This window comes from Arachis hypogaea, chromosome 14 (assembly GCF_003086295.3).
Source record: "Arachis hypogaea cultivar Tifrunner chromosome 14, arahy.Tifrunner.gnm2.J5K5, whole genome shotgun sequence".
NCBI classification, from domain to species: domain Eukaryota; kingdom Viridiplantae; phylum Streptophyta; class Magnoliopsida; order Fabales; family Fabaceae; genus Arachis; species Arachis hypogaea.
The window spans coordinates 94,972,299-94,985,224 of NC_092049.1; the positions used below are offsets into that span (position 1 = coordinate 94,972,299).

General features: G+C 40.0%; 1 protein-coding gene across 1 annotated transcript; it reads left to right on the top strand.

Annotated features, from left to right (window-relative positions):
* Positions 1-1,664: 1,664 nt before the first annotated feature.
* Positions 1,665-2,357, top strand: LOC112742785 (protein MAIN-LIKE 2-like). The gene is made up of 2 exons (XM_025792021.1): positions 1,665-2,092; positions 2,171-2,357. Exons 1-2 carry the CDS (start codon positions 1,665-1,667, stop codon positions 2,355-2,357), a joined length of 615 nt encoding a protein of 204 aa, XP_025647806.1.
* The last annotated feature ends 10,569 nt before the right edge of the window (positions 2,358-12,926 follow it).

Sequence of the window (12,926 nt, forward strand, 5' to 3'; positions counted from 1 at the left end):
CGCGGAATGGTGAATGGTGCAGGTGAGGGGCCGACCGAAGTGGCTGCTACCAGCGAACAAAAGACGCACACGAACGAGGTTGGGAGGTGCAGGTCTCGTTGGCGCTGATGCAGGTTCCAGGTCAGTTGCCGCGGCGGCAGTGGGATGGTCAGGAGCGACTGTGCAGGGGTTGGAGGGTAGGGTTGCCGTCGGTGCCAAAAAAGGAAATTGGAAAAAATTTGAATTAGGGATTATGTGGTTACTATTAACACAAAACTGAACAGCAATTTTAGAATTAGGGTAAAAGTTGGTTGATTTTCTTTTTTAACTCATTGGACCAAATAAACAGCCCATTGTAGCCATTGTAAAGATACCTCATTGTCTCTCTAGCGGGATTCTAATAATAATAATAAAAAAAATAGCCGTGTGTATACTAATAATAATGATAATAATAATAATGATAACAGTAACAACAGAATAACAACAATAATAATAATGATCTTAATAATATATTAGTTAACATAATAATAATAATAATAATACACAGCATTACATACCGTGTTAACAAAAATAATAATAATCATAATCATAATAATAATACTACTAATAATAACGGTAATAATAGAGCAGAACTAATAATAATAACAAGGACAAATCACTCAAAAGTGGAAAACTTTACGTAGATCACCCAAAAGCACCTTCCTATGTAATTCGAATCAGTCAAAATCGAATTACATGTGACCACTATAAAACAAATTGCACCAATTCGAATTACATGCATGCTCTTCCTAATGGTAATTCGAATTGCGTTGATTCGAACTACACACACACAACTCCCTGCTAGTTCGAATTAGCCAACTTCGAACTAGCCCCCGGTTTGGAGCTCATAGTAATTCGAAACAGGCTGTTTCAAATTACACCCTGTTTAGTCTATCCATAGTAATTCGAATTGCTCCCATTTGAATTACAAAGCCTCTCCCTATAAATAGAGTTCGAATTAAGCTCATTCGAACTAGCATAACGAACCCCTGCCCCACCAAATCCCAGAGAAAAACTCTTTCCTTACGACTCCAACAAAGTGTTCAACAGAATATTCAGCTGATGGGGGATAACCCGGACCGACTTTATCGTTTGGATGGGTTGCCCATATAGCTGGTATCATCAATGAAGAGGTTAGTGCGAACTTTTCCTTTTAAAATAGGATTTAATGTGTTGTTTTTATATTTTTGCCTTTTGTTTGTTGTAATGGTAGTCATTATTTACCGTTGTTAAGTTAGATAGAGTTGTTGTATAAGTAGTTATATTAGTGGTTACATTAGTGGTTTATCAGTGATTACAAATAAATACAGAAGTATGCGTGGTAAAGATAACGGAGGGTGAAACTAGAGTAAAGATTTTTTTTATTAACATGAATAGTAATCATTGAAGTAAATTTATCAGTGTTAATATTATACAATTTTTAAGAAAATATTTAAAAAATATTTTCTTAAATATTTTCTTATTAGGCCCAGTTTGATGTATATATGATTTTATTTTCCATCTTAACGCGTAAGATGATTTGGTAGGGTACAAGCTGTATTTTTTGGATTAAGATATGCATTAGTGAATGATGTTGTGTAAATATGTTCGGAGATAAGAGACAATGTGATACATTCTTTATGCAGCCCCACTGATGTATTACGAGCATGCGACGGCAGCAGGGTATGCACCTGGACGAGAGGTACGTTCCGTACTTGCAGATGGCAGGCTTATACCATCTTACGAGGCTGAACGAGAGCTGGTTTAGGCTGGATGAGTCCCTGGTTAGTGCTTTCGTGGAGTGTTGGCATCCGGAGATGTACACATTTCATATGCCGTTCGGGGATTGCACGATTACACTGCAGGACATGGCGTACCAGTTAGGACTGCCGATCGATGGGTATTATGTTAGTGGTTGCCTGACAAATTTTCATACGTACATCAAGGGTGGTCGCCCAAGTTGGGCATGGTTTGAGGAGCTGCTTGGTGTATTGCCTCATGCAAACTGCATCCAAAAGTTTGCAATGAACTGCAGCTGGTTCCAGGAGACATTTGGAGAGCTTCCTGATGGAGCCGATGAGCCCACTGTTTGGAGGTATGCTCGGGCCTATATCATGATGATGTTAGGGACTTAGCTATTTAGTGATAAGTCAGGTACTCGCATTCACATTAGGTGGCTGCCATATGTAGCTAGGCTTGAGGACATGGGTGGGTACAGCTGGGGATCAGCTGCTCTCGTGGTTATACCAGTGCATGTGACGCGTGGCGAACAGCCACGTGGTGAAGTTAGCCGGACCGTTACAACTGCTTCAGTCGTGGATCTTTTGGCGATTTCCTGGATTCAGACTCGCTGGATATGATACATGCAGCTGGCCTTTGGCCTTGAGGTACTATTATATTCAAAATGCTTTATATGTCACAATTGTTAGGCATTAGTTTCGTCATATGCTATTATTTTATTGTATCTACAATTTTTTTATTCTATTATTTGCTTTTAGTTTCATTCTGTGATAACCTAGGTGTGGGTTGCAGGTGGTCAGGTCACCACCTTACACCGAGCGAGAAGGGACCTCGAGTTGCGAATTGAAGGCTTAGAATAGATCTCTTACAAGCGGGGGATGTAAATATTTCAACCACTCATTATTAAGATTGATGCACGAAATTGTGATCTCTAACAATGGTGCCCAAAACTTGGTACGCACGTTCATAATCTCAATTCTTCGTCACAACTCCGCACAACTAACCAGCAAGTGCATTGGGTCGTCCAAGTAATAAACCTTACGTGAGTAAGGGTCGATCCCACAGAGATTGTTGGCTTGAAGCAAGCTATGGTCATCCTTGTAAATCTCAGTCAGGCGGATTCAAATAGTTATGAACTTTTGATAATTAAAATATAATTAAAACAGAAAATAAGATAGAAGCACTTATATAATTCATTGGTGGGACTTCAGATAAGCGTATGAAGATGCTTTGTTCCTTCTGAATCTCTGCTTTCCTATTGTCTTCATCCAATCATTCATACTCCTTTCCATGGCACGCTGTATGTTGGGGGATCACCGTTGTCAATGACTACCATCCGTCCTCTCAGTGAAAATGGTCCAAATGCGCTGTCACCGCACGACTAATCATCTGTCGGTTCTCACTCATGTTGGAATAGGATCCATTGATCCTTTTGCGTCTATCACTACGCCCAACACTCGTGAGTTTGAAGATCGTCACAATCATCCCTTCCCAGATCCTACTCGGAATACCACAGACAAGGTTTAGACTTTCTGGATCTCAGGAATGGTCACCAATAATTCTAGCCTATACCACGAAGACTCTGATCGTGAACCAGGAGGCTAAGAGATACACACTCAAGCTAGCGCAGATAGAACGGAAGTGGTTGTCAGGCACGCGTTCATAAGTGAGAATGATGATGAGTTTCACGGATCATCACATTCATCAGGTTGAAGTGCGAGTGAATATCTTAGAATAAGAATAAGCTTGAGTTGAATAGAAAAACAATAGTACTTTGAATTAATTCATGAGGAACAGCAGAGCTCCACACCTTAATCTATGGGGTGTAGAAACTCTACCGTTGAAAATACATAAGTGAAAGGTCTAGGCATGGCCGTAAAGCCAGCCTCCAAACGTGTACAATATGATCTATGATAGCATAGAACTGATCAAAGATATAAAATAAATCAATAAAATTAGTTTTTATACTAAACTAGTAGCTAGGGTTACAGAAAATAAGTAACTAAGTGCAGATAGTGCAGAAATCCACTTCCGGGCCCACTTGGTGTGTGGTTGGGCTGAGCATTGAAGCTTTCACATGTAGAGACTTTTCTTGGAGTTAAACGCCAGCTTTGGTGCCAGTTTGGGCGTTTAATTCCAGCTTTTATGCCAGTTCTGGCGTTTAACGCCAGAATAGGGTAGAAAGTGGGCATTAAAACGCCAGTTTGCGTTATCAAAACTCGGGCAAAGTATGGACTATTATATATTTCTGGAAAGCCCAGATGTCTACTTTCCAACGCATTTGAGAGAGCACCAATTGGGTTTCTATAGCCCCAGAAAATCCATTTCGAATGCAGGGAGGTCAGAATCCAACAGCATCTGCAGTCCTTTTTCAGCCTCTGAATCAGATTTTTGCTCAGGTCCCTCAATTTCAGCCAGAAAATACCTGAAATCACAAAAAAAAAAAAACACACAAACTCATAGTAAAGTCTAGAAATGTGAATTTTGCTTGAAAACTAATAAAAATATACTAGAAAGTAGCTAGATCCTACTAAAAACTACCTAAAAACAATGCCAAAACGCGTATAAATTATCCGCTCATCAAAGATCTCTCTTAATTTAGCCACAATGTTTAGCTCAACGATGACGTTTCGTAACATTTTCTATTCTTAGTTCATTTGGATGCCGCATAGCTCTCATGATATAGTTCAGGTTGTGCATCCGGAGATATTGGAGCCTCGGCATACGTCTATATGGAGGTCTGTGACAGCGTTGATATATTTTTCTGTCATAGAGTGGAACCAGATAGATCGGGTGCAACCGTAATTTGGTGGAGTACAGCCTCGACCCCAAGCTACACTAGACATTAAATTCTTGATGTCGAAGGATGGCAGAGGTGGTGATTGTTGGTTCTCATTCAGCTTGCAGTTTTGGCACCTTAACTGGGACAACCGGGCAGATCATGTGCTTTATTTTGATGTCATGCCAGACCCAGGTCCGTTGCATGAGTTTCTGGATTGGTGGAGCCATCATGGTAGGAGATTCCTATCACTTGAGCTATTTTTTAGTGACCCAAGGCCGTTCCTATTCCGGTCGAGGCATCTCAGCGAGGTACAGGACGAGTTCCTGACATGGATCGGGTGGATAATGTTCCAGATAGGCGTCATGTTGAGCAGAGGGCTCGTGTTGGGACACGTAGGAGTCAGCGTGAGTGGAGGTGGCTCGAGCATGCGATGGCGGGTGGAGACGGCAGGGGGAGAGGTGGTGGACAATGCAGGGGCTGTGGTGGGCGACATAGGGGCCGTGTTGCACATGACGATGATCACAGTGGGATCATGATGGGGCTGATGGTGGTGATGATGATGGGCATGCAGAGGTGACGGTGGGATGAGGAGTGGAGTTGGAGGAGGTTCGCATGGGGCGGTGGTAGAGGAGCCCATGGTGGAGACTGGTATGGTTCTAATGTGGGTGATGATTTGGGTGACGGCAGCGGGGCAGATGGAGGAGGGCCGTTCGATGATTACTTTGTCGATGTCCCCAGTGATGACCAGGCTGTTCATGAGAGCCAGGCATGGGTTAGTCTAGGTCAACCTCTGTCAGACTTGCAATGCCGCAATGCCTCAATACACGGTGAGAATGTCCAAAAAAGCCGGTGAAAATAGGCTTGCGAGTTGTCCACCTACCCACCCACACGAACAGGACTCGTCCTCAACCTTGCAACACTACCAGGCATCGTCATTTGCACACCTAAGACCCATCGCGGCAACTCATTGTATGACTCATCCTAATCTCCATAAATCTGTGTCACGGCCTTCTGCTTAGCCAACCAAATCCTCCTATAAGTCGGCCTAAACTCGAAATGAGCCTCTATCGTATTCAACAGTACCTTAATACAGACGGCTGCATCAGCTCTAACCATTGGCAGGATGAAGGCCGAGATCACATGATAATCAAGACTCCTGTGATCGCTCGAGATCGATGTTGCCAGAAATGTATGAGGACCGTTCTACTATTTTAACTCCAGATACCCCTACGCTGGCGGAGACTAATCCTAATCAACCATGTGCACCCGTTGCCAAATTCAGTACACTTCCCAAGGTACTTATGATAATCGGACTCCACCACTTTGTATTGTCCCCCGCGTCAGATGCTATATGTCTTTACACTTAACATGGCCTCCTCTTTGTCCTAAAACTGCTGACCAACCTGAAACTCTGATTGACCTCCGGTACCCTGTGTATCTTTGGCACCAAATCCAATAGGTTCGCCAGGAACACCCTCCTTTCTTATGGCATCCAAGTCCAAAGATGAAAAGTGCGGGGGTACTGCTGAGTCCCTAAGCTAGAACTAGCGCCAGCCCCAGCTGGATTACTTGCTGCTATGTCATCACCGCTATCATCAGCAATGATGTCTGGCTCCACATCATCACCGTCATCATCATCTGGCAAGGCATCCTCTATACCATCCGGTGCCCCACGCTGTAATGAAACCGACGCCCTATTGATAATACCAACTTCTCCGTCACCACCGCGGTTGAGATCAACAGCAAAGGATGGGAAGGCAACCACCGTTTCCTAAGGTGAAATAACAGGCACAGATGAAGATGCACCAACAGGTCTCAAACTAGAAAAGGCTGCCGTTGCTGCAGTTTGGGTATTCCAGTTCGAACCACCTGAGCTAGAGACTACATCTACAAGCTTTGCCAACAGCTCAGGTGTCCTGACCTCGGGAAACTGCCGACGACAATGGAACAGAACCTCCAAATCCTCATCACTCCCTATGACAAACGAATAATATTTCACATCATCTCGCAGAACTGAGATCGGAATGCGATAAAATAACTTCTCAACCAGTTTCATGCCTTGCCACCCCAGTCTCTGTATTATAGAATTCAGGAAGTCAGTGAAGCTTGTTGTAGATTTCAGAAAAATGCTGACAGGATCCTTATCCGTAAACTTAATACCAAAACGTGTTTTCTTCTTAATTGACCCTCTATAATACACCAACACTAAAAAACTCTCCTCACTAGCCATTGTGTTTCACTCTAATGGGAGGAATACGTTCACACCATATTTATACATGTTGGGTGATTGCTAATTTGAAGCAGCCAATTTCGAATTATACACACATAATTTGAATTTGACTCATTCGTATTACTATGACTCTCCATGCATGTATAATTCGAGTCAATCTCATTCGAACTACCTTAACACCATATGCTATACCTAATTCGAATCAATCTGCTTTGAACTACGTACAACTTTCATGCATGCATAATTCGAATTTGGCTAATTCGAATTACAGGATCTCTACTAATTCGACTTTATCTAATTCGAATTACTATTGGTTTGTGTAATTCGAATTGAGCTGATTCGAATTACATAAGAAGGTGCTTTTGGGTGATCCAAGTAACGTTTTTTTTATTTGGTAGATTTAGGTAATTTAATTCTGCTTTTGGTTAAATTATATTATTTGCCATAATAATAATAATAATAATAATAATAATAATAATAATAATAATAATAATAATAATAATAATAATAATAATAATAATAATAATAATAATAATATAACAGTCATGTACTACTACACATAATAATAATAATGATAATAATATTAACAGTAATAATAATAACTTTAACAAAAATAGTATAAAAATAAAAAATTTAAATATTTAAGATTATCCAGATATTTAATAACATGCATGTTCTGTGGCTAATGTAAAATTACGAACTATTTTAACTAAATTAAAAAAATAAAAACTAATATATAGTTGATAAACGAAAGAAATGCTTTTCACCCTCTCACTCATACACTCATCATCCTGAACTACTTCACCCTCTTTCTCGTTTAATTTCAAAACGCAGGTTCAGCAACATATTTAAAGGCCAAGTCAACAAAAGACATTCAACGGAGGGATACATGTCGTACATGCACTTACTTATAGAGCGGTGCACCTGCAAAAACGTAGGTTACACCTTACTCTGCGCACCTGCAAAATGTAAGTTGTGTTTTTCTTTATCCTAGTTAAATGCGGATACATTTCAAGCATACAATAACTCACGCAAAATGTAAGTTGCGTTTTGTAGTCCCTATTTTTTTTACTAACAAAATGCATATTACATTTTATAAATTTGATCTGTGCACATGTAGATCCAAATTTTTGTATAATACAACATGATACAATATTCTTAAATAACAAAATTTTTTCTCCATTCTTAAATTAACTTCTGCCCTTTTGCTAATTGCTGAAATTTGATGTTTCTGCATATAAACATTTTCCTTTTAATAAGAAAGATGAAGATTGACAAAATAAAAATGAGTGCGACAAACCAAGAAAAGAGAAAACACTCGTTATCTTAAATTAGAGATTTAAGAAAAGATAAAGGTATTATTATTGTTATATGGAAAAAAGCTAGAAGTCTATTAGAATTTATTGTTTTTGACTGTCAATTAGTCATCAATGTTTAAAAATATTGGTTAAAATATGTTGTTAGATTACTAAAATTAAATAAATTAGGTTAATGACTAAAAGTAATGATAAAATATAATAAATTCTGATAATTCTCTAATATTTTTTATTTTCTATCTATAATATTGTGTGATTATTTTGTATTATAATATCTATTTAGTTTTTCTAATAATTTTAATTTATTAATTAAAGTCTCTTAATGATCTTTAACACTATATTAAGATATTTTCAAATTTATATTTTATTTTATTTGTTTATATTATTTAAAAAAAAACATTAGTAGACACACAAAAAATTAGTAATTTCACAATTGAGTGAACAATAATATTACATATACAGTAAATATTATATTTTTTTAAACTAGTATTTAGCCAGCAAATCTGGTTTTCTTCTACTTTATGGTGAACTTTGTTTTGTTGCTCATTTCTTATGGTGTTTGTTTTGCTAATGGATTTTCAATGTGAGCTTTTGTACTCATTGTGTTCCCTGTGAGCTAACACTGCTAATTTCAAGTGCATAACCGTCTAGTTTTGTGCTAATTTTTTCTGTTGTTCCTTCTAAGATGAAAATGATGTCTATTTAATTTTTCCTAGTTTATCATTGATCATGAAGACTTGAATGAGGCCTTGGAAAATATATATGATTCCTAATTTATCGCATGAAGGGTAACGTTGTAATTTACTTATAATGCTTAAGGTATTCTTCAATGCACTTTAAGAATAATGATTGAATTAGGTTCTTCACATTACTGTCCTCAAGGTAAAATGTTCACTACTGATATAGTCATCCTTTTGGTTGTACTAGTTTTTAAGCAATGTTCTAAAAATCGGACCGGACCGGTCGGTCGAACCGGTTCAATCAGGAACCGGCAAAGAAAACGATCCGGTCCAGTGTGCAAAACTGTAAAATCAAAAACCGCTCATGAACTGCTGAACCGGCCAGTTATCGGCAGGTCGGACTGGACCGGAACCCGGCCAGTTTACAGAAAAGGACATCATTTCCTTCCTTGAAAGGGAAAAAATTGCACGCGTTATGCCCCATTCCCCCCTTCTCCAACAACTTCCTTCAGCAAACCCTAGCCTCCACCAAAAAAAGCAAACCCTAGCCTCCACCAATAGTTGTCGCCGTCTGTTGGATGAGAGACTGCTGCCACCGTCCATCGCACTCAAGAACTTCCGTCTTCATGCTCTCGGGCCTCTCGCCGGATCCTCCACGTCGGGTGCTCGCATCTCGCCGTTCTCCTCTGTGTTCGGCTGCTCGCGCCTCCCTCCGCCAGTGAGTGCTCGAGCTGTGCGTGTTGGTTGCTGCTCGTTGTCTGTGGTTGTCTCTCCTCGATTCTGCCTCCCAGTCTCACTCAAGTCTCATCTCAGTCACTGGCATCTCGTGGTTTGTCTGTCTCGTCGCCGGCGGCAGAAGCAACTTGTGGGGTTGTCTCTTGCTTCGTCGCCTTCCGTGGGGTGGTTGCCAACTCATCGTCGACCGTTGGTGAGTCCTTGCACCATCGCTTCCCTGTTCTCTCTTTTCAGATTTCCCTTCTCCCTGTATTTTTGCATGTTGCTGAATTGCTAATCAAATTTGCCTTGTTGCTAATCTAAATGTTGCTGTAAATCAAGACTTTACTTGGATTTGTTAAATTTGTTGCTGTAACTTGAATTTGTTGCTGAATTTGTTGCTTCCCAGTCACAGAATCAGAATAGAATACTCAGTCAGTGCTTGGTTGATTAGTTTTGCTCACTGATTGTATTTGATGATAAATTTTAAATTGATAACTTTTAAATTTTAAATTTGCACTGTGTGTTACTGATTCACTATTCCTTCAGTCCTTTTTGTTGTTGTTAATCATTGTGATGAGCTTTATTAAAATTGGGTTGAAAACTGTTGAATCTTTTTTCATTTTTCATTATTCTTAACTTCTGTTCTTATTAAAAAATTTGCAATTGGTGATCTTTTTTTTTATTATATGCTTCATGTTTTTAATTTCATTCTGCTTCTAGGCTTTGAAATCTGTTTATGATAATTGTGATACAATTATTTAGTTGGATAACTGATGTAATTATTGAGTTCAAGAGATTGAGTTTTTTATTTGCAAGGTGATTTTTGGTTGATTTTTTATTTAATTTGGTAATGGTATTTATGATTAGGGTTATCTGGTTTTCATTCTTTTTGAATTTGGTAATAGTGTGATTACTTGTTGCTGTTTGTAATGTTTGTTGCTGAATGATGATTGTTCTTTCTTGCCTCTGTTTAGTAATGTTTATTGAAATTTTGTACTTTTTCAATGCATATTTTTATATGTGTTATTAGTCAAAGTCATGTCAAGGCCATGCAAATTTATTCAATTCCTCCTACTTCAAACTGCTTATGCTGCTTCTCACTATTTCTAGTGTGTAACTTGTATACTTCTGCATGATTCTATTTTGATTCCACACAAAGTTGATGAAAAAAACTAATTTTGTTATCTGGGGTAATCTTATTCTATTTCTGTCTATGTTTTCTTGCTAATGGAACACTCTAGTCTAGTTGTTTAGTGATCAGAATGTTATTCCTTCTTAGCTTCATGGAATGAAAGAGAAACTACATTGCATCCTCAGAGGAATCAAAAACCATTAATTAATTTATATATTATTCATTTTAGTTTTATGATTCTATCAATTTGGTTATGTATTTATTCTTCTTATTCAGCATAGGAATTTAAGCATTTTATATTTCTGATATTTCAAAACTGTGTTTTTCTCAAGAGATATTTATAGTTTTATACAGACAAGTGGTTTTGATTTTGGAATCAACTATGGACAAATAGCCAACAATCTTCCCTCTCCATCACGCGTTGCTGTTCTAAAACGGTTTTTCTGGTTGAACCACCGGTTGGACTGGTTGGACCAGTAAACTAGTGAACCAGTGATTAAAACGGTTTGATGACCGGTCCGGTTTTCAAAACCTTGTTTTTAAGATTGATGATTGTGCCAATTGGATTAGTTTATTTCATTTTTTAAAGAGATGTAAGTGGTTCGACGTTCGATCTCCGAATCCTTCTTCGGAAAGGTCATTGAATTCGGCAATCTTAAGATTGGATCATCTTCATGGCATAAAGACGAATCAATAACTTCCAATATCTTGAACAAACATTTGAATTCAAATACCTCCCTTATTTTAGTCAAACAAGATAAAATGATGACGATCCAAACCGGCCTTACAATCTCTAACCAACATTTGAATTCAAATACATCTCTTATCTTAGCCAGATAAGATAAGATGAGATAACTACTACCAGCTATATAAAGAGGAGTAAGAGGCCACTTCAGGTACTCAGTCATTCTACACATCTTATACCTCTCAGATCCATTCTAGCTTAGGTGTCGGAGTGTCTTTACAGGTACCACCCCCGCCGCTCTAAGAAGATGATCTGACAATTGCCTCGACTCGCAAGTCCATGATTCATCTCACAACCTGTACCAGGGACTTCTAGTACATTGGCGCCGTCTGTGGGATTACCAAATCGTGGCGGCATGACGGAGAAACTCGAGGAGCAATCTTCAAGCCATCACCACGACTCATACCCGCGAAGCCCAACACCCGAACTCCGGGATAGCATTCCTCCCACCTACAGGAGGACAACAAGCACCGTGCACCGCCAACCGACGGCGGTCCGACAGCAACCAAAGGAAGACAACCAGCTGCCCACTGAAACCCGAGCCCCCTGACGACCTAGGAGAAAAAGCAATCCAGATAATCCAAGAGCTCTGCCTTAGAGTGCAAAACCTCGAGGGCCGAGTTACTTCTAAGGAGCGATACCATCCCGAACACGCAAGCCAACCAACCTCTAGAACCTGGTCGCATTGAGAAGCCAGAAATGACCAGGCACCCGAAGAGTGACACAAAAAATGATGCAACCGGAGTGACTCCAAAGATCCAAAGTGCCGACGCAACGAGGATGACCGAAAGCACCATTGGGAGGCAAAGCGAACAAGAAGTGAGCATGTGATAATGGGAGCTACCCCCATTCACCGGAAAAATTCTGAAAGCCAAACACCCTAAATGTTTTGACAAACCTACCGACATGAAGTATGATGGCACCAATGATCCCTAAGAACACCTAACAGCCTTCGAGGCCAAGATGAACCTGAAAGGAGCTGCCTATGTAGGGCCTTTCCGGTAACCTTAGTCGGCCCTGCGATCAAATGGTTCAACGGCCTCCCGAACGGTTCGATAGCCAGTTTCGACGACATCTACATAAAGTTTATGGCCTAATTTAGCACCAAGATCACCAAAGCAAAGCACCCGATCAGCCTACTCGGAATCACCCAAAGGCAAAGATGAATCCACATGGAAATACCTCGACAGGTTCAACGATGAGTGCCTAACGGTCGACGGACTCACGGACTCGGTCACCAGTCTTTGTCTGACCAATGCTCTGATGAACGAAGAATTCCGAAAGCACCTCACCACTAAGCCAGTCTGGAACATGCACGAAATCCAAAGCGTTGCGAAAGAATACATAAATGACGAAGAGGTAAGTCAAGTCATGGCCGCCAATAAACGGCAGCATGGCATCACGGCACCCCGTAGTAATCCACCACTGAAAGATGCCCCGAAAGTACACCCCAGACCTACTGCCCCCAACCAACCACCTAGTGTAGGAAAGTTCACGAACTACACCCGCTACCCTCTCCTATCACAGAAATATACCATCAAATAGCGGAGCGAGGCATCCTTCCGAAGACACAACAACTGAAGGAAT

Bases quoted from the DNA above. Each gene is read 5' to 3' on its own strand.
- LOC112742785 (XM_025792021.1), top strand. From the start codon at position 1,665: ATGCGACGGCAGCAGGGTATGCACCTGGACGAGAGGTACGTTCCGTAC. The intron at 2,093-2,170 runs GTATGCTCGGGC...CATTCACATTAG, and splicing joins GATGAGCCCACTGTTTGGAG to GTGGCTGCCATATGTAGCTA.